Source organism: Pseudophryne corroboree, chromosome 9, assembly GCF_028390025.1.
Source record: "Pseudophryne corroboree isolate aPseCor3 chromosome 9, aPseCor3.hap2, whole genome shotgun sequence".
Lineage (NCBI taxonomy): Eukaryota > Metazoa > Chordata > Amphibia > Anura > Myobatrachidae > Pseudophryne > Pseudophryne corroboree.
In genome coordinates this window covers 318,643,132-318,665,714 of record NC_086452.1, presented here as the reverse complement: position 1 = coordinate 318,665,714, position 22,583 = coordinate 318,643,132, and the positions used below count along the sequence as shown (strand labels likewise).

The 22,583-nt window shown below is 49.0% G+C and overlaps 1 protein-coding gene across 1 annotated transcript in view; it reads right to left on the bottom strand.

Moving 5' to 3' along the window:
• The window catches only part of PHF5A (PHD finger protein 5A), a 49,215-nt gene extending 28,962 nt beyond the window's left edge, over positions 1–20,253 (bottom strand). The window contains exons 1-2 of the mRNA XM_063940468.1: positions 20,090–20,253; positions 12,238–12,261 (exon numbers count right to left, since the gene is read on the bottom strand). Of these exons, the coding sequence (XP_063796538.1) occupies positions 12,238–12,261; positions 20,090–20,141 (76 nt within the window). The 5' untranslated portion in view covers positions 20,142–20,253. The remainder of the gene's footprint in view (positions 1–12,237; positions 12,262–20,089) is intronic.
• Between the last annotated feature and the right edge of the window lie 2,330 nt (positions 20,254–22,583).

Genomic DNA, 22,583 nt, shown 5'->3' with positions numbered 1-22,583 from the left:
GGACTCCGTAAGGACCATGGGTATAGACGGGATCCGCAGGAGACATGGGCACACTATAAGACTTTGAATGGGTGTGAACTGGCTCATCCCTCTATGCCCCTCCTCCAGACTCCAGTTAGAGAACTGCGCCCAGGGAGACGGACATTTCGAGGAAAGAATTTATTGTTTACACATGGTGAGTGTCATACCAGCTCACACCCCGAACATACCGCAGAACGTGGCATTAAATAGAATACCAGCCAACGGCATGAACAATACACAGCCACATGCTGAAAGAATATGTAACACAATCTGTGTGTCAACAGAACCAATAAGACACCGCATGCCATGGCATGAACAACGTCAGCAACAGCCTGACAGAAAAGAAACACCACAAGAGTGTAACCATAACCAATAACTGCAGACACAGTACGCACTGGGACGGGCGCCCAGCATCCTCTACGGACTAAGAGAAAAGGATTTACTGGTAGGTATTAAAATCCTATTCTCTCATACGTCCTAGAGGATGCTGGGGACTCCTTAAGGACCATGGGGTTTATACCAAAGCTCCAGACCGGGCGGGAGAGTGCGGACGACTCTGCAGCACAGATTGAGCAAACATGAGGTCCCCATCAGCCAGGGTATCAAACTTGTAGAACTTAGCAAAAAAGAGTTTGAACCCGACCAAGTAGCCGCTTGGCAAAGTTGAACCTTCCGAGACTCCTCGGGCATCCGTCCAAGAAGAGCCCATCTTCCTAGCAGAATGGGTCTCCACCGACTTCGGTAACGGCAATCCAGCCGTAGAACGAGCACGCCAAAACTTATCACAGATCTAGCGTGTAACAGACTGCCAAGACGCAGGCGCCCCAATCACGCTGGAAGCATACCGGACAAACAGAGCCTCCATTTCCCCAAACTGAGCCAAATTGGTGACATAAATATCCAAAGCCCTGACTACCTCAAGAGACCTTGAATCAGCCAACGCTTAAGTAACCAAAGGCATCAAATAGGCTAGTTTCTGCGAAACACAAAAACCACTTTTGGCAGAACTATTATCAGAGTTCTCAATTCCACTCTATCCACATGGAAGATCAAACAGGGGATCTTGTGAGACAAAGCCGCTACTTCCGACATCCGCCTTGCGGACGCCCAAGCCAAAAGCATGACCACCCCCCAAGAGAGAAATTTTAACACAATCTTTCATAAAGGTTCCAATCAGTGTGACACAAGAAAACGCAACACCACGTCAAGGTCCCACAATGCCAATGGGGCACAAAAAGATATTGGATGTGCAGTACTCCTTTCACGAAAGTCCAAACTTCCAGAAAGGTGGCCAATTCTTTACTTGAAAGAAAATATATAAGGCCGAAACCACACGGAAATGGAGCCTAACTTTAGGCCTGCATCCACACCTGCTTGCAAAGAATGGAGAAGAACGACCCAGCTGAAAGTCTTCCGTAGTAGCCTTCTTGGATTCACACCAAGACACATATTTTCTCCAAACACGGTGGTAAGGCTTTGCCGTTACTTCTTTTCTAGCCTGAAGAAGTGTGGAAATGACTTTACTGGGAATACCCGTTCGGGCTAGGATATGGCGTTCAACCGCCACGCCGTCAAACGCAGCCGCGGTAAGTCTTGATACACGCCCGGATCTTGCTGTAACAGTTCCTCACGTAGAGGATGAGGCCAGGGATCTTCTATGAGTAAATCTTGAAGAACTGGATACCAAGCCCTCCTTGGTTAGACCGGAACAATGAGGATCGCCTGAACCTTTGTTCTACTTACGTTTAACACCTTCAGAAGAGTGAAAACGGAGGGGACACATAGACCGACTGAAAACACCCAAGGTGTCCCGAGGACGTCCATTGCTATAGCTTGAGTGTCCCTTGACCTGGAACAATATCCCTGAGGTCTCTCGTCGAGACGAGACGCCAACATGTCCAATTGAGGCACTCCTCAACGACTTGTCACTTTAGTGAAAACTTCTCGATGACGACTGTATTTCTCCCGGATGGAGACAGCGTCTGCAGAGGAATCCATTTCTCAGTCGTTCGCATCCAGAACGAAGACTAATACAGCGTTTACCAGTCTTTCCACCCAGCGGAAAACTTTTTCGGCTTCTGCCATTGCCGCTTCGCTCCTTGTTCCGCCCTAGCGGCTTACTTACACCATTGCTGTCAAGACGTCCGACAGAATTAACACGGGCAGATCACGAAGCATATGTTCATTGAAAATAGCTCTTAATTCAAGAAAGCTTATTGCAGACAAGCTTCCCAGCTTGACCTTTTCCTCTGGAAATACTTCCCTTGCAAGGACTGCTCCCCAGTCTCGGAGATCTGCAAGCATGGACACCTGGATCTCATCCTGGATTCCGAACTTTCGTCCCTCTAGGAGGTGAGAACTGAACAGACACCACAGGAGCGAAATCCTGGCCATTAGGATTATATTCCGGCGCATGTGCAGGTGAGACCCGGACCACATTTCCAAGTGACCCCGTGAAAACCACTCTGGCATTTGACCTGCTCACCGAAAAAGGCCTCTTAGGCCGCACCCATCTTCCTCAGCAACGGAACATATTGATGGAATGTCACTGCAAATCTGATCCGACTCCGGATCCTCAGACCTCTTTCCACAGGAACACACAGAACTTCAACCGTTCCGTATCTACTCTGATACCCACCTCCGACGTCTGCGACGTTGGGAATAACAGTCTTCCCCTGTGTTGAAGAACAGTGAGAGAGAAAACAACGATTTGCACCACTTGTGTCTTGACCTCGCCTTAATCAGGAGAGTGTTCCAGTACAGACTAACAATGGCTCTTACTATTCAAAGAATACCATCCTACTGCCATCACTCTGGAGAACTGGCAAAGACAATCCTGGATATCCACCCAGGTAAGCTAAATGTGGAGAACAACGCATTTAAACCCCTTAGGTTTTTGTTTTTTTAAACAGGGACAGCAGGACAATGCCCTGAAGCTGATGCAACTCTGGTATGGCGTCGCGTACTACCTCCCCTTCCAGATGGGAAACACAAGATCTATTTGAAAAATCAGTGAGTGGAAACATCTGTAAATGCCAGAATGTCCCCCATAGCATTCTATAATTGACACACAGGTCCTAGTCTATTCCCGAACTGACTGAAAAGTAGTAGACTAGTTCCCACCGGAGTGGGCTCCAGCCAGAAAGACTCAGCGACATGTGGTGAATGTGGTAGAAACAGAAAACAACATCCGCTTCTGCGAACCTAACAAGGCTGCAGAACTCTTACCTTTTCACCTTCCACTATCTGCACAGAAAAGGAAAAAAGAAGAACGGTATCGAAACGGTTAAAATGACTGCATCCACAAAAGAATGCGTCACCAACTGTTGTGAAGGAGTCTAACTCACGAAGTTAGATTTACCAGCAGTATCCGCCGAGATTGACTGAACTGAGGCATCCCGAAACAGTGGTACACCGACCCAGGAAGAAACTCCAGTATCTCTCGGAGTCAGCCTCAGCATTCCCCCGACCGCACCTCCTGTATACGTACGGCAGCCTGCCGCAATGTTATAGAGAAGAACCCACATAAGAAACATCCCCTCTCTCTTTAGGGCAATTCTATCGGATGCCTTTCCAACTATAAACACTCCCCCATGTGCATGTAATGCAAATAACTCCAAAGCATAGAAATAAAATATCACTTAGCTTCCTATGTACGATCCTTTGTGACAGGGCCCCGTGTCGACCAGGAGTTGACTTTCACAGCATTCTATCCGCGGCGGGAAAATAATAAACATTCGGACTCCTTGAGAGGAACTGAGACCAACTCGTCACGGCTGACCTAGAGCTTTATCAACAGAGCGACCAGCACATGAGAAGGAATACTTTTACTTCAGCATTCATTTAAATCATAATATAATACACAATTACACACATCCTAAGATAGATAGATTAGTGTTCACTCTAGGCTGTTTTAGCAGGGCGCCGCGCCCTGCCCGTTTTTTAACAGGCAAAACCCGCCCTGCCCCTTTTGCGGCGCCCTGCTAGAACAGCCACCCGCTCCCTGCGTGTATAGATGCCGTACGCATGCGCGCGGCATCCATTCACGCATTGGGAGAGGGCTGGGGGAAGCCCAGCACCGACGGAGGTGCTGGGCACGCCCCCAACAGTGACGTCGCCGGCCACAGACGCTCTCTATAGTAGCGTCTGTGGGCTGCACCGCCCCCTAAAATGACGGAGGTGTGGCCACGCCCCCTAATTTGCGTGGCCACACCCCCATTTCGGTCGCGCGCGGCTTTGGACATGTGCCCCCGGAGTCCGGCGCCCTGCCCCTTTTCACTCCTAGAGTGAACACTAGATAGATAGATATCTCTCTATATATCTATATCATACATATAAGCGGATTGTCCGGAACTGTCGGGTCCCTAGTGACATTAATGTGTTCTGAATGTGTATGACATGTACTGAATGCTCCAGTTGTGGATCTACCAGGAAACGTTATGGTCGACAGAAAACCTAGTATTAGTCAACAGCAGGAAGTAGTAACCAGGCAAAATAACATTTTTGCAACCCCGAGGGGTCCGAGGGAAGTATACATATAATTTTTAATAATACTCCCCCCACCTATACGACCATGTCTGTGCTCAAGTTACACGCCCATGAAACCGTACTACATACATACATACATACATACATACATACATGTATATGGCAATTACAGCATGTTAATTTACACCCAGTAATAACAGTTGGTGCCGACAGGGTCACCCACATACTACTGTGTCTCCCATACAGTGTTTACTTTTGACAAGCCTACAACTACTGACCTACTGATACTGCATCTACTGAATCAAGTACCAATAGGCGTCGGCGATGCCGACAGTGATTCCCACAGCTGTTTGTGAAAGAGCACTCACGCATGTCGACATGTGTGGACTAAAAAGCTATAGTGGGTATATCTGACAGGGAATACACAGATATATGCACAACACAAAAATTACATGCCCATTTTCTAAAATAGTGCTATATTTTCCTCTATATAGCACTAAAACACTGTGCCCCCCCTCGTTTGCACTGTATACTTGCTTTGGCGGGGACATGGAGAAAATGGCACCGAATCCTGTTGTGAGGGCTAAGCCCCGCCCCTTCTCGGCGCGCTTCAGCCCCGCTATAAATATAGCTTTTTTATGCTGGCGGGGGCCCGTATACAGTGTCTACACACTGTATACATGTGTTGCCACACTCAAATGAGGTATATATTGCTGCCCAGGGTGTGAGGGCGGGCGGGCGACCCCCCCCCCCCCCCCTGCACCCTTGTAAAGCCGTTGGCGTGTGGGAGCAATGGCGCACAGCGCGACCGCTGCATTACACTGGCGGGGGTATCGTACACGGTGTCCGGGCACCGAATATGCATCTCATGCCAGCGGTAAGACTCCCAGTAACTTGCTGCCCAGGGCGCTTCCCCCCAGCACCCTGCGAGTGCTATTGGTGTGTGGGAGCATGGAGCGCAGCGCGACCACTGCGCTGTACCTCCGTTACTGAAGTCTTCTGCCGTCAATGAAGTCTTCTGTTCTTCTAATACTCACCCGGCTTCTGTGAGGGGGTGACGGCGCGGATCTGGGAACAAGCAGCTAGGCGCACCAAGTGATCGAACCCTCTGGAGCTAATGGTGTCCAGTAGCCTAAGAAGCAGAGCCCTTGAACTCACAGAAGTAGGTCTGACTTCTCTCCCCTCAGTCCCACGATGCAGGGAGCCTGTAGCCAGCAGGTCTCTCTGAAAATAAAAAACCTAACAAAGTCTTTAAGAGAAACTCAGTAGAGCTCCCCTAGTGTGTGCCCAGTCACTCCTGGGCACAGAATCTAACTGGAGTCTGGAGGAGGGGCATAGAGGGAGGAGCCAGTTCACACCCAAAGTCTTATAGTGTGCCCATGTCTCCTGCGGATCCCATCTATACCCACGGTCCTTACGGAGTCCCCAGCATCCTCTAGGACGCATGAGAAAAGACAAAAACTGCCGGCTTTTCAGCAGACGTCAGCTTTCGACTTCAATTGAATATACCCCATTGTTTGATTTAAATAAAATAAAAATATACGAGTTAGGAGCTGATTGGTTGGTACTTTATATATCTCACAATTTTCTCTCTCTCCAGGCTTTGATAAAATAGGATTTTAGTTACCTACCGGTAAATCCTTTTCTCGTAGTCTCTAGAGGATGCTGGGGTCCACATTAGTACCATGGGGGTATAGAAAGGTCCAAACAGGAGCCATTGGCACTTTAAGAGTTTGAGAGTGTGGGCTCACTCCTCCCTCTATGCCCCTCCTACCAGTCTCAGTCTAGAAACTGTGCCCGAGGAGACGGACATCTTCGAGAGAAGGATTTAAACACAGATAGTGGCGTGATTCATACCAGCTCACACATACAAGGCACATCAAGCTAACAGCTTGAAAACTCAGCAACCGCTGAAACAGTGCTTACCAAATAACAATGCAGTACTTAACTAAAAACAAAGTTGTACTGAACCAGATAACCATTCAAGGAAAACAAAGCGCTGGGCGGGCGCCCAGCATTCTCTACGGACTACGACAAAAAGGATTTACCAGTAGGTAACCAAAATCCTATTTTCTCTTACGTCCTAGAGGATGCTGGGGTCCACATTAGTACCATGGGGATGTACCAAAGCTCCCAGAACGGGAGGGAGAGCGCGGAGGCTCCTGCAGAACTGATTGGACTCTGATGATCTGAAGTTCAGTCAAAGTATCGAACTTGTAGAACTTTGCAAACGTGTTCGACCCAGACCAAAGTTGCAGCTCGGCAAAGTTGTAACGCCGAGACACCCCGGGCAGCCGCCCAGGAAGACCCCAACTTACGAGTAGAGTGGGCCTTGACAGACGCAGAACACGGCAAGCCTGCCATAAAATACGCATGCTGGATAGTGAACCTGATCCAGCGAGATATCGTATGCTTAGAAGTAGGACACCCAATTTTCTTGGGATCAAACAGGACAAACAGAGAGTCCGATTTCCTCTGACGAGCAGTCCTCTTCACATATATTTCCAGAGCACTTACAACATCCAAGGACTTTGATGAAATTGAGGAGTCAGTAGCCAATTTTCTTGGGATCAAACAGGACAAACAGAGAGTCCGATTTCCTCTGACGAGCAGTCCTCTTCACATATATTTCCAGAGCACTTACAACATCCAAGGACTTTGATGAAATTGAGGAGTCAGTAGCCACTGGCACCACAATAGGGTTGTTGATATGAAATTCCGACACAAACATCGGAAGAAACTGCTGACGTGTCCCGAGCTCAGCTCTATCTTCGTGGAATATCAAGTATGGGCTTTTACGGAACAAAGCCCGCAACTCCGACACACATCTAGCAGAAGTTAAAGCCAACAACGTGACAGCCTTCCACGTAAGAAATTTGACCTCATCCTCCTGTAGAGGCTCGAACCAGTCCGATTGGAGGAACTGCAACACCACGTTAAGGTCTCAAGGCGCCGTAGGCGGTACAAAGGGAGGTTGGATGTGTAGAACTCCCTTCAAAAAGGTCTGAACCTCAGGGAGTGCAGCCAATTGTTTCTGGAAGAAAATGGATAGGGCCGAAATCTGGACCTTCACAGATCCCAACTTCAGGCCCATATCCACACCAGCTTGTAGGAAGAGTTGAAACCGTCCCAGTTGAAACTCCACCGCAGGAAATTTCTTGGACTCACACCAAGATACATATTTTTTACAAATTCGGTGGTAATGTTCAGACGTTACTCCTTTCCTAGCCTGTATCAGGGTAGGAATAACCTGTTCGGAATGCCCTTCCGAGATAGTATCAGGCGTTCAAGCTCCATGCCGTCAAACGTAGCCGCGGTAAGTCTTGATAGGCGAACGGCCCCTGCTGCAGCAGGTCCTCCCGAAGAGGAAGAGGCCTCGGCTCTTCTTGCAGTAGATCCAGAAGATCCGCGTACCAAGCCCTTCTAGGCCAGTCTGGAGCAATGAGGATCACTTGAACCATTGTTCTCCTTATGAGCTTTAGAACTCTTGGGGATTAGTGGAAGCGGAGGAAACACATACACCGACTGGAATACCCACGGAGGCACTAGGGCGTCCACCGCCACTGCTTGCGGGTCCCTCGAACTGGAATGTTACCGTCGAAGCTTCTTGTTGAGACGAGAGGCCATCATGTCGATCTGGAGTACGCCCCAAAGATCTGTTACCTCCTTGAACACCTCCGGATGGAGACTCCGCACCCACGGATGGAGATCGTGTCTGCAGAGAAAGTTCGCTTCCCAGTTGTATACTCCCGGAATGAAGATTGCCGACAACGACAACGCGTTCTTTTCTGCCCAGAGGATGATTCTTGTTACCTCTGCCATTGCAGCTCTGCTCTTCGTTCCGCCCTGTCGGTTTATGTAAGCCACTGTTGTCACATTGTCCGACTGCACTTGAATGGCCCAATTTCTCAGAAGATGGGCCGCTTGGAGAATACCGTTGTAGGCGGCTCTTAGTTCCAGAATATTTATCGGCAGGCCGGCTTCCAGACTTGACCACCTTCCTTGGAAGGTTACCCCTTGAGTGACTGCGCCCCAGCCCCGGAGACTTGCATCTGTGGTTAGAAGGATCCAGTCCTGAATCCCGAACCTGCGGCCATCCAAAGGGTGAGGTAATTGCAGCCACCAGAGGAGTGAAATCCTGGCCTTTGGCGACAGATGTATTCTCCGATGCATGTGTAGATGGGATCCCGACCACTTGGCCAGGAGATCCAGTTGGAAGTTCAGAGCGTGAAACCTCCCGTACTGCAGAGCCTCGTAAGAGGCCACCATCTTCCCCAGAAGGCGAATGCACTGATGCACACCCGGGCTGGCTTCAGGACATCCCAGGCCATCGTTTGAATCACCAACACCTTTTCCTCTGGGAGAAACACCCTCTGCAGCTCCGTGTCGAGGATCATTCCCAGAAAGGACAACCTCCTGGTTGGTTCCAAATGCGATTTTGGAAGATTCAGGATCCAACCATGTTCCCTGAGAAGCTGGGACGTGAGTGCTATGGACCTTAAAGGCATCGTCCAAGGAGAAGCTGTTATCAGCAGATCGTCCAGATACGGAATTATGTTCACCCACTGTCTGCGGAGGAGAACCATCATTTCCGCCATCACCTTGGTGAATACCCTCGGTGCTGTGGAGAGGCGAATGCGAGGGCCTGGAACTGAAAGTGACAGTCCAACAGTGCAAATCGAAGATAAGCTTGATGCGGCAGCCAAATCGGAATGTGGAGGTACGCATTCTTGATATCCAGGGATAGTAGGAATTCCCCCTCACAAGACCTGATATCACTGCCCTTAGAGACTCCATTTTGAACTTGACCTCCCTCAGAAAGGGGTTTAGTGATTTTTAGTTCAGAATGGGCCTGACTGAACCATCCGGTTTTGGTACCACGAAAAGGTTCGAATAGTAACCTTTGCTTTGCATATGAGGTGGTACTGGCACAATGACCTGTGCCTCCACCAACTTCTGGATGGCTTCTTGCAGGACAGTCCTGTCTGCCAGCAGAGCTGGTAAACCTGATCTGAAAAATCGGTGAGGAGGGAGATTTTGAAACTCCAGCCTGTACCCCAGGGACACAATATCTTGCACCCAGGGGTCCAGGCCGGAGGAGGACACCCAGACATGACTGAAATGTCCGAGTCTCGCTCCCACCGGCCCCAACTCCGGGGGCCTGCAGTCCACCGTTATGCGGAGGACTTTGGTGTACCTGAAGCAGGTTTCTGTTCCTGGGATACTGCAGCCGCAGGTTTCTTGGACTTGGGCCGACCTCCCCGAAAGAAGGTGTTGGGTGGCTTGGCCTTTCTGGGCTTGGTAGACCGAAAGGGCTGTGATGTAACTGAAGAAAAGGGTTTCTTCGGAGCAGGTGTAACCGAGGGAAGAAAGGGTGACTTACCAGCCGTAGAGATCCACGCATCTAACGCTTCCCCAAAGAGAGCCTGACCTGTGTAGGGTAGGGTCTCCACACTTCCCCTGGATTCCGCGTCAGCAGACCACTGGTGCAACCACAGTCCTTGACGAGCTGATACAGACATGGAAGAAATTCCCACAGCCATGGAACCCAGATCTTTCATGGATTCTACCAGAAATCCTGCCGAATCCTGAATTTTACGTAAAAACAATTCAACATCACATTTCTCCATAGTATCCAAGTCTTCAAGTAACGTGCCTGACCACTTTACTATAGCTTTGGCAATCCAAGCACTGGCAATAGTGGGACATAGTATTGCCCCAGAAGCAGTGTACATGGATTTGAACGTATTATCAATTTTACGATCAGCTGGCTCTTTCAAGGCGGTCGATCCTGGAACAGGTAAAACCACCTTTTATGAGAGTCTGGATACCGACGCGTCAACAATAGGCGGGTTTTCCCATTCTCTACTAGGAAAGGAAATGCTACCAAAACCCTTTTAGGTATCTGGAATATTTTATCCGGGTTTTCCCAAGCCTTTTCAAATATAGCATTTAATGCCTTTGACACAGGGAAGGTTAGCGAGGCTCTCTTATTTCAGTGAAGTAAGCCTCCTCAACCTGCTCGGGTGTTGTATCAGCAATATTCAACACATCCCTAATAGCCTCTATCATCAACTGCACCCCCTTTTGCAAGAGATGCTGCCCCCCGCAACACATCCCCATCAACGTCTGCAGTATCAGAATCGGTTATCATCCTGCATGATCTGTGCAAGAGCACGTTTATGAGAATATACAGCGGGAAGCCCTGATGTACCAGAACTGGGCCAGACTGCCATAGAGTTCTGTAAAGCCCGAGTTGCAGATTCATTTTGTGCAACCCTATTTGAAATCTGAGAAATCATAGATTTGATAGAGGATAACCACTCAGGCTCCCTTGCTGGAAACAGTGCTAAACCAGTGCAATCCTGATTACATGGAATGGGATCATCCTGAGAGGACATATCCTCTGCAGAATATGACACAGAGACCCTGGACATTGCTTAATGGAGACCACAGACAATCCACACACACAGGGGAGGACAGACAGAGTTTCACCACCAAGAATGGCAAGAGAGACACAGAGATTGGAGCCAACCCACACACAGCGCTTTTAATATAAAAGGGAGACTCCATATCAGTGCCGACTGTGCACCTTAATAGGTTACACAGTCGTTTTGCAGCCTCCCCTTCTACAACCCCCTGGTACCGTGAGAGATAGCTGGAGTTGCTGTGGAGGGACTTGCTCTTCACTGACAGCATTGTGCAGGCAGGAAAATGGCGCTGAACGCTGCTGGGTCCGCTAAGAAGCTCCGCCCCCAAAATGGCGCTGTCTTCCCGCACTTCATAGGATTATACTGGCCTGAGGATTTATGCTGGCTGAGATCTCGGGACCCCGACAGGCTGTGTGACCAGTGAAGGATGTAGGCGCTGGCTCAGGGCGCCCCTCACAGCACGGCACTATGTACCGATGAGCCTCTGGAGTGCAGATAATACCGCGCTCCTACCCTGATGCCGCCATCTTCACACCGGCCCCCCGCTTGCTAGAGGGGTCGGTGTCTCACTCGCTACTGATCTTCAGCTCTGTAAGGGGGTGGCGGCATGCTGCTGGGGTGAGCGGTCTATCCCCTCAGGAGCTCAGTGTCCTGTTAGTGGAGATAGTGGCTCAGACCCCGCAGGGCGGACACTACTCCCCCCCCCCCTTAGTCCCACGAAGCAGGGAGGCTGTTGCCAGCAGCCCCCCTGTAAAATAATAAACTCTAAAATAAACTTTACTAGAGAAACTCTGGAGAGCTCCCCTAGACGTTACTGGCTTCTCCGGGCACATTTTCTAAACCGAGACTGGTAGGAGGGGCATAGAGGGAGGAGCCAGCCCACACTCTCAAACTCAAAGTGCCAATGGCTCCTGGTGGATCCTTCTATACCCCCATAGTACTAATGTGGACCCCAGCGTCCTCTAGGACGTAAGAGAAATACCACTTTAGTCTTGTAAACAATATATATTGGGATTTCACTTTCTGATGGTAAAAGTAAATATTATCTATGGTAAACAATACTGACCAATTATTTTAAAGTAGAACAAAACAGGCTTCAAACACCAACCACTTATTCTTATGAATATAGTACCTGACAGACAATAATAGCTGTTTTGCTCAGTAAGAAGGACTACACAAATATAATTTTACAATACAGATTCTGTGCATTGCTCCCAACAAAGAAAAATATAAGTATTTAAAAATGGATATAACATGTTTATTTTATGATAATAGGTTTTGCATTTACCGTACTTACATTTTTCACATAGTCTACCAATGGCTGAAAAAGAAAGAGAAAATGTTGATGTATACACAGCATTAAATATCAGCATATTTAAGTTTCTATGGTTTTGCTGAGGTGCGCTCCCTGGGTTACTAAGGATGATGTTCTTCGTCCCAAAATAAAGATTTCCTTCTACAGACAGCTTATTCGGCAAATTTTCTTCATTCCAAGTATCCCCAAAAAGAAAAGAGAAACTATATATGGTGAAGTACCGTAGGGATCATATAAGTTCAATGCTCGGGGTAAATAAAAATGTGATATGGTGTAAAATACACCCTAATGCAGCAGATCTACGTACCAGAAACAATGGGGTGTTCCAACTGGCCACCCAAATGCGCTTATAATCTCACTCCTTCTGTTCCTACGGATTCGGATCCCAATCCTTCCCCTCTCCGTTTTAGATATTGTGTATCCGGACAAATGAGAGGAGATAGCAATATAGTGAAGTACTGCTTATTTTAAGGTGCAAAAATAGGTTTATTAACAAAGTGCAATGTAAAACACTAGGTATCTCAAAGACAAAATGCTGATTCACATAAAAAAATTATTATATAGAAATCCACCACAGATCAGTGGACCCACGTACCAGAGTTAGTGGGGTGTCACAATGGCCCACCCAAAAACGCTTCCAGAATTGCTCCCCGGGGTATACAGCAACAGACAGCGTACTCCCTCTGGCTTCTGCAGGTACCTCCAATCAGTCACCCAGTGACTGATTGGAGGTACCTGCAGAAGCCAGAGGGAGTACGCTGTCTGTTGCTGTATACCCCGGGGAGCAATTCTGGAAGCGTTTTTGGGTGGGCCATTGTGACACCCCACTAACTCTGGTACGTGGGTCCACTGATCTGTGGTGGATTTCTATATAATAATTTTTTTATGTGAATCAGCATTTTGTCTTTGAGATACCTAGTGTTTTACATTGCACTTTGTTAATAAACCTATTTTTGCACCTTAAAATAAGCAGTACTTCACTATATTGCTATCTCCTCTCATTTGTCCGGATACACAATATCTAAAACGGAGAGGGGAAGGATTGGGATCCGAATCCGTAGGAACAGAAGGAGTGAGATTATAAGCGCATTTGGGTGGCCAGTTGGAACACCCCATTGTTTCTGGTACGTAGATCTGCTGCACTAGGGTGTATTTTACACCATATCACATTTTTATTTACCCCGAGCATTGAACTTATATGATCCCTACGGTACTTCACCATATATAGTTTCTCTTTTCTTTTTGGGGATACTTGGAATGAAGAAAATTTGCCGAATAAGCTGTCTGTAGAAGGAAATCTTTATTTTGGGACGAAGAACATCATCCTTAGTAACCCAGGGAGCGCACCTCAGCAAAACCATAGAAACTTAAACTGAACTTTTTTGGGAAATTGGTGACAACCCCAGCTGGGAGACTGCAGCACCTTTGAACTGAAGCGCCATCTGTACATCTTTGTTTTTGGTATTAAATATCAGCAGGAATTACAAAAAAATATGGTCATGATAGATATTTTTATAATCCTTGCACCTGAAAAACTGCATACTGGATATTTACAGCACAAAAAAATAAGAATTTACTTACCGATAATTCTATTTCTCGTAGTCCGTAGTGGATGCTGGGGACTCCGTAAGGACCATGGGGAATAGCGGCTCCGCAGGAGACTGGGCACAAAAGTAAAGCTTTAGAACTACCTGGTGTGCACTGGCTCCTCCCCCTATGACCCTCCTCCAAGCCTCAGTTAGGACACCGTGCCCGGACAAGCGTACACAATAAGGAAGGATTTTGAATCCCGGGTAAGACTCATACCAGTCACACCAATCACACCATATAACTTGTGATCTAAACCCAGTTAACAGCATGATAACAGAGGAGCCTCTAGAAAAGATGGCTCACTACAGCAATAACCCGATTTTTTGGTAACAATAACTATGTACCAGTATTGCAGACAATCCGCACTTGGGATGGGCGCCCAGCATCCACTACGGACTACGAGAAATAGAATTATCGGTAAGTAAATTCTTATTTTCTCTAACGTCCTAAGTGGATGCTGGGGACTCCGTAAGGACCATGGGGATTATACCAAAGCTCCCAAACGGGCGGGAGAGTGCGGATGACTCTGCAGCACCAAATGAGAGAACTCCAGGTCCTCCTCAGCCAGGGTATCAAATTTGTAGAATTTTACAAACGTATTTGCTCCTGACCAAGTAGCTGCTCGGCAAAGTTGTAAAGCCGAGACCCCCTCGGGCAGCCGCCCAAGATGAGCCCACCTTCCTTGTGGAATGGGCTTTTACAGATTTTGGCTGTGGCAGGCCTGCCACAGAATGTGCAAGCTGAATTGTACTACAAATCCAACGAGCAATAGTCTGCTTAGAAGCAGGAGCACCCAGCTTGTTGGGTGCATACAGAATAAACAACGAGTCAGATTTTCTGACTCCAGCCGTCCTGGAAACCTATATTTCCAGGGCTCTGACAACGTCTAGCAACTTGGAGTCCTCCAAGTCCCTAGTAGCTGCAGGCACCACAATAGGTTGATTCAGGTGAAACGCTGAAAACCACCTTAGGGAGAAACTGAGGACAAGTCCTCAATTCCGCCCTGTCCGAATGGAAAATCAGATGAGGGCTTTTACAGGATAAAGCCGCCAATTCTGACACGCACCTGGCCCAAGCCAGGGCCAACAGCATGACCGCTTTCCATGTGAGATATTTTAACTCCACATATTTAAGTGGTTCAAACCAATGTGACTTTTGGAACCCAAAAACTACATTTAGATCCCAAGGTGCCACTGGAGGCACAAAAGGAGGCTGTATATACAGTACCCCTTTCACAAACGTCTGAACTTCAGGGACTGAAGCTAGTTCTTTTTGGAAGAAAATTGACAGGGCCGAAATTTGAACCTTAAATGGACCCCCATTTCAGGCCTAGAGACACTCCTGTTTGCAGGAAATGTAGGAATCGACCTAGTTGAAAATTCCTCCGTCGGGGCCTTACTGGCCTCGCACCACGCAACATATTTTCGCCAAATGCGGTGATAATGTTTTGCGGTTATATCTTTCCTGGCTTTGATCAGGATAGGAATGACTTCATTCGGAATGCCTTTCTCCTTCAGGATCCGGCGTTCAACCGCCATGCCGTCAAACGCAGCCGCGGTAAGTCTTGGAACAGACAGGGTCCTTGCTGGAGCAGGTCCCTTCTTAGAGGTAGAGGCCACGGATCCTCCGTGAGCATCTCTTGAAGTTCCGGTTACCAAGTCCTTCTTGGCCAATCCGGAGCCACGAATATAGTGTTTACTCCTCTCCATCTTATAATTCTCAGTACCTTGGGTATGAGAGGCAGAGGAGGGAACACATACACTGACTGGTACACCCACTGTGTTACCAGAGCGTCTACCGCTATTGCCTGAGGGTCCCTTGACCTGGCGCAATACTTGTCGAGTTTTATAAACATGTGGAAGACTTCTGGGTGAAGACCCCACTCTCCCGGGTGGAGGTCGTGTCTGCTGAGGAAGTCTGCTTCCCAGTTGTCCACTCCCGGAATGAATACTGCTGACAGTGCTATCACATGATTTTCCGCCCAGCGAAGAATCCTTGCAGCTTCTGCCATTGCCCTCCTGCTTCTTGTGTCACCCTGTCTGTTTACGTGGGTGACTGCCGTGATGTTGTCCGAATGGATCAACTCCGGGTGACCTTGAAGCAGAGGTCTTGCTGAGCTTAGAGCATTGTAAATGGCCCTTAGCTTCAGGATATTTATGTGAAGTGATGTCTCCAGGCTTGACCATAAGCTCTGGAAATACCTTCCCTGTGTGACTGCTCCCCAGCCTCGCAGGCTGGCATCCGTGGTCACCAGGACCCAGTCCTGAATGTGCGGCCCTCTAAAAGATGAGCACTCTGCAACCACCACAGGAGAGACACCCTTGTGCTTGGTGACAGGGTTATCCGCTGATGCATCTGAAGATGCGACCCGGACCATTTTTCCAGCAGGTCCCACTGGAAAGTTCTTGCGTGGAATCTGCCGAATGGGATTGCTTCGTAGGAAGCCACCATTTTTCCCAGAACCATTTCATTGATGTACTGAGACTTGGCTCGGTTATAGGAGGTTCCCGACTAGCTCGGATAACTCCCTGACTTTCTCCTCCGGGAGAAACACCTTTTTCTGGACTGTGTCCAGGATCATCCCTAAGAACAGAAGACGAGTCGTCGGAATCAGCTGCGATTTTGGAATATTGAGAATCCAATCGTGCTGCCGCAACACTACCCGAGATAGTGCTACACCGACCTCCAACTGTTACCTGGATCTTACCCTTATCAGGGAATCGTCCAAGTAAGGGATAACTAAAATTCCCTTCCTTCGAAGGAGTATCATCATTTCGGCCATTACCTTGGTAAAGACCCGGGGTGCCGTGGACCATCCATACGGCAGCGTCTGAAACGGATAGTGACAGTTCTGTACCATAAACCTGAGGTACCCTTGGTGAGAAGGGTAAATTGGGACATGAAGGTAAGCATCCTTGATGTCCCGAGACATCATGTAGTCCCCTTCTTCCAGGTTCGCAATCACTGCTCTGAGTGACTCAATCTTGAATTTGAACCTCCGTATGTAAGTGTTCAAGATTTTAGATTTAGAATCGGTCTCACCGAACCGTCCGGCTTCGGTACTACAACAGTGTGGAATAATACCCCGTTCCCTGTTGCAGGAGGGGTACCTTGATTATCACCTGCTGGGAATACAGCTTGTGAATGGCTTCCAAAACTGCCTCCCTGTCAGGAGACATCGTTAAAGCCGACTTTAGGAAACGGCGAGGGGGAGACGTCTCGAATTCCAATTTGTACCCCTGAGATATCACCTGAAGGATCCAGGGGTCTACTTGCGAGTGAGCCCACTGCGCGCTGAAACTCATTGAGACGGGCCCCCACCGTGCCTGATTCTGCTTGTAAAGCCCCAGCGTCATACTGAGGGCTTGGCAGAGGCGGGAGAGGGTTTCTGTTCCTGGGAACTGGCTGATTTCTGCAGCCTTTTTCCTCTCCCTCTGTCACGGGGCAGAAATGAGGAACCTTTTGCCCGCTTGCCCACGAAAAGACTGCGCCTGATAATACGGCGTCTTCTTATGTTGAGAGGCGACCTGGGGTACAAACGTGGATTTCCCAGCTGTTGCCGTGGCCACCAGGTCTGAAAGACCGACCCCAAATAACTCCTCCCCTTAATAAGGCAATACTTCCAAATGCCGTTTGGAATCCGCATCACCTGACCACTGTCGTGTCCATAACCCTCTACTGGCAGAAATGGACAACGCACTTAGACTTGATGCCAGTCGGCAAATATTCCGCTGTGCATCACGCATATATAGAAATGCATCTTTTAAATGCTCTATAGGCAATAATATACTGTCCCTATCTAGGGTATCAATATTTTTAGTCAGGGAATCCGACCACGCCAACCCAGCACTGCACATCCAGGCTGAGGCGATTGCTGGTCGCAGTATAACACCAGTATGTGTGTAAATACATTTTAGGATACCCTCCTGCTTTCTATCAGCAGGATCCTTAAGGGCGGCCATCTCAGGAGAGGGTAGAGCCCTTGTTCTTACAAGCGTGTGAGCGCTTTATCCACCCTAGGGGGTGTTTCCCAACGCACCCTAACCTCTGGCGGGAAAGGATATAATGCCAATAACATTTTAGAAATTATCAGTTGTTATCGGGGGAAACCCACGCATCATCACACACCTCATTTAATTTCTCAGATTCAGGAAAACTACAGGTAGTTTTTCCTCACCGAACATAATACCCCTTCTTGGTGGTACTCGTATTATCAGAAATGTGTAAAAACATTTTTCATTGCCTCAATCATGTAACGTGTGGCCCTACTGGAAGTCACATTTGTCTCTTCACCGTCGACACTGGAGTCAGTATCCGTGTCGGCGTCTATATCTGCCATCTGAGGTAACGGGCGCTTTAGAGCCCCTGACGGCCTATGAGACGTCTGGACAGGCACAAGCTGAGTAGCCGGCTGTCTCATGTCAACCACTGTCTTTTATACAGAGCTGACACTGTTACGTAATGCCTTCCAACAGCCCTTTGGGGAGACAGAGGGAGAGTTTGCCAGCACACACCAGAGCGCTATATATATACAGGGATAACCTTATATAAGTGTTTTTCCCCTTATAGCTGCTGTATTTTTAATACTGCGCGTAATTAGTGCCCCCCTCTCTTTTTTAACCCTTTCTGTAGTGTAGTGACTGCAGGGGAGAGCCAGGGAGCTTCCCTCCAACGGAGCTGTGAGGGAAAATGGCGCCAGTGTGCTGAGGAGATAGGCTCCGCCCCCTTCTCGGCGGCCTTATCACCCGTTTTTCTGTGTATTCTGGCAGGGGTTAAATTCATCCATATAGCCCAGGAGCTATATGTGATGCATTTCTTTTGCCATCCAAGGTGTTTTTATTGCGTCTCAGGGCGCCCCCCCCCAGCGCCCTGCACCCTCAGTGACCGGAGTGTGAAGTGTGCTGAGAGCAATGGCGCACAGCTGCAGTGCTGTGCGCTACCTTGTTGAAGACAGGACGTCTTCAGCCGCCGATTTTCCGGACCTCTTCTGTCTTCTGGCTCTGTTAGGGGGCCGGCGGCGCGGCTCTGGGACCTATCCATGGCTGGGCCTGTGATCGGTCCCTCTGGAGCTAATGTCCAGTAGCCTAAGAAGCCCAATCCACTCTGCACGCAGGTGAGTTCGCTTCTTCTCCCCTTAGTCCCTCGATGCAGTGAGCCTGTTGCCAGCAGGTCTCACTGAACATAAAAAACCTAAAACTAAACTTTTCACTAAGCAGCTCAGGAGAGCCACCTAGTGTGCACCCTTCTCGTTCGGGCACAAAAATCTAACTAACTGAGGCTTGGAGGAGGGTCATAGGGGGAGGAGCCAGTGCACACCAGGTAGTTCTAAAGCTTTACTTTTGTGCCCAGTCTCCTGCGGAGCCGCTATTCCCCATGGTCCTTACGGAGTCCCCAGCATCCACTTAGGACGTTAGAGAAACATTGCTTTGCCAAATACACCTGCAAAGGGTCCATATGATCTAATTACAGCTAATAAATCACAGTTCACTTGCACTACAAACACACATTCAAAACCGGTGGGCAGATTTATGCGGCTGACAAGCAACAGTAATGACCAGGCCGCTGCTTTTGTACCATGTACTAAAAGATTATTTTAAATTTTCTCGTCTCCATGTGCAGTCTGATGATTTAAGCATGGCACAGGATGCCGTGCATCTAAAGCAGGTTTCGGTATCAATTACTGATGACCGGGATGTCGACCGTCAGTATACCGACAGCGGCATCCCGGCAAGCGCTAGAAAGCCCCTTGCGGGTTTACTGTGCTCACCACGCTGCGGGCACGATGGCTCGCCACAGGTTATATTCTCCCTCTGTGGGTGTCGTGGACACCCATAGAGGGAGAATCACCTACCCTGCCGGAATTCCGGCAGGCATTGGACCGCTGTGCGGGATTCCAGCGTCGTCAGTAATCTTAACCTCTTCCCCTAAAGCAAGCATGCTGGAAGTCAAGGTCTGACTCCACGGTGACATTTACATATACATTCGTGATGACTTTCAGATCACATTTACACTTCAGACAACACCTATGACATGAGCACAGATATAATGAAACATTGTGTTCTACAGCTACCACTTTATCAGCTGAGGTAGTGACCGCACTTTCCTGGATACACATGAGTACGTGCATTGACCAAGCAGTCCAGGATATGAATGGGACCGGGAAGGCGCCATATCAGGCTGCTAACGGACACAAACACACTTCCACAGCCTGTCACAGTCAATTTCTCGCCTGACTGCCGCTTACCCACTCCTGCCTGCTTCCTGCAGAAAATGAGATCCGGGTGATGTTTCGCCATGATCTCTTGTCTCCCACACCGAGATCCCTAACCGGACACGCCGTTATAGCGTTCCAAACCTCGCTATGGTCATCAGTGGGACATATTTCCCCGGTGATTGGCTTTCATTGCCCTGTGACCTGTGATGACTTCCGGATTACGTGATTGAAAAGTAGAGATCTGTCTTTAGTGTGGTTTTTTTTTAAATCTATCTTTATTTGCTCTAAATTATTTATACATGATCGTGAAACTGTTATGTTGCGGATTTATTTTCCCTTCGTGGAAAGGACCCGGATGTGACTTTAAGTGAGGGCGGAAGCATACCTAACAACTTTCGACACAGTCGCGGTCGGGTAGGAGGCGGGGCCTCGTGAGGAATCTAGGGAGTTGTGGGCGGGGCCTAGAGCCCCAAACCCAGTTTTGACATTTTGGGAGCGTGTGCCCAGCGCTCCCTGAGCAGCGGTAGATGCTAGAACCAAGTTGGAGAAAGGGCCTCTGATGTCAGAGGGAGGAGCTAGGCTGCCAGGATAGTTTGTTCGCTATCCACGCCACCAACAGTTACCTGTAGCCAGCAGAGCCGGCCTTAGGCATAGGCAAACTAGGCAAATGCCTAGGGCATTTGGTATGCTATGGGGCACCAGCAGCTCCTGCTGATTAAAATGATATGCGGCATGCCTATATTCTGTGTGTGACTGTGGCTGTATCTGCATACGAAATGCTACGTTGTGTGTATTCCTGGAAATCACTGTAATGTAGCATTTCGTATGCAGATACAGCTGCAGTCGCACACAGAATATAGGCATGCTGCATATCATTTTAATCAGTAGAAGCTGCTTGTGCATCCTAGCCATATAGTAATGCAAAATAAGATGCATTTTCATAAACAAAAGGTGCCCGATGTTAGCAGAGCTGCCAGCTGACTCATGCCAGGCATCTCCTGCAGAACTAGCGGCGGTGCTAGGGGGCACCAGCCAAAATCTTGCCTAGGGCATCATATTGGTTAGGGCCGGCTCTGGTTGCCAGGGCTGTTTCTAGGCAAGTTGGCTCCCAGTGCGAGATTTAAAAATGCGCCCCCCCCCCCCCCTCCAGATCTAAAAACAAAAAATGCGCGCGCCTACAAGGGGGTGTGGCCTCATTAAAATGGGCGTGGTCTCATTAAAATGGCCGTGGCCTCATCTGATATCACGGCCACCACAGGGGGGGGGGGGGGAAGACCCCATTTTACACACTACGGCAGGCAAGAGTCCCCATTTTACACATTACGCAGGCACATGTCCCCATTTTACACAGTAGGCAGGCAAGAGTCCCCATTTTACACAGTAGGCAGGCAAGAGTCCCCATTTTACACATTGCGGCAGGCACGTGTCCCCATTTTACACAGTAGGCAGGCAAGAGTCCCCATTTTACACATTGCGGCAGGCACGTGTCCCCATTTTACACAGTAGGCAGGCAAGAGTCCCCATTTTACATATTACGGCAGGCAAGAGTCCCCATTTTACACATTGCGGCAGGCAAGAGTCCCCATTTTACACATTATGGCAGGCAAGTGTCCCCAATTACACAGTGCAGCAGGCAAGTGTCCCCAATTACACAGTGCAGCAGGCAAGTTTCCCCAATTACACAGTGCAGCAGGCAAGTGTCCCCAATTACACAGTGCAGCAGACAAGTGTCCCCAATTACACAGTGCAGCAGACAAGTGTCCCCAATTACACAGTGCAGCAGACAAGTGTCCCCAATTACACAGTGCAGCAGGCAAGTATCCCCAATTACACAGTGCAGCAGACAAGTGTCCCCAATTACAAAGTGCAGCAGGCAAGAGTCCAAATTTTACACAGTGTGGCAGCTGGCAGGCAAGTGTCAAGTGGGGGGCAGGAAGGGAGAGAGAGAGACAACTTACATATGAAGGATCTTCCCGCTCTTCGGGTTGGCCGTCTCTCCTTCCTCGCGCCTCCTCCTTCCAGCTTCCTCGCGCCTCCTCCTTCCAGCCCTCCTCCGTCTTCTCGAGTACTCCTGCTCGGGGGGCGGAGTTTTGCGGAATGACGCGATTGCGTCGTGACGTCACGACGCAACCGCGTCATTCCGCAAAACTCCGCCCCCCGAGCAAGAGTACTCGGAAAGACGGAGAACAGGGAAACCGGGACCTGCAAAGTGCCGCGCGGGCGCCCCGTGCGGTTGCACGGCTCGCCCGCCGCAAGAAACGGCACTGCCTGTAGCATACTTGCCTACTCTCCCGGAATGGCCGGGAGGCTCCCGAAAATCGGGTGGCCCTCCCGGTCCCGATTCCTGCGCTCCCCCCTGCCCAGACGCCCACTTAGTAAGTAAAGTGGGTGGTCCAGGCAGTCGATGACGCGATTCTTGTTGAATCGTGTCATCATAGCCACGCCCCTAAAGTATAATGCCTATAATAGTGGCATTATGTGATGGGGGCGTGGCTTAAATGAGGCAATACCTCAGCCACACCTC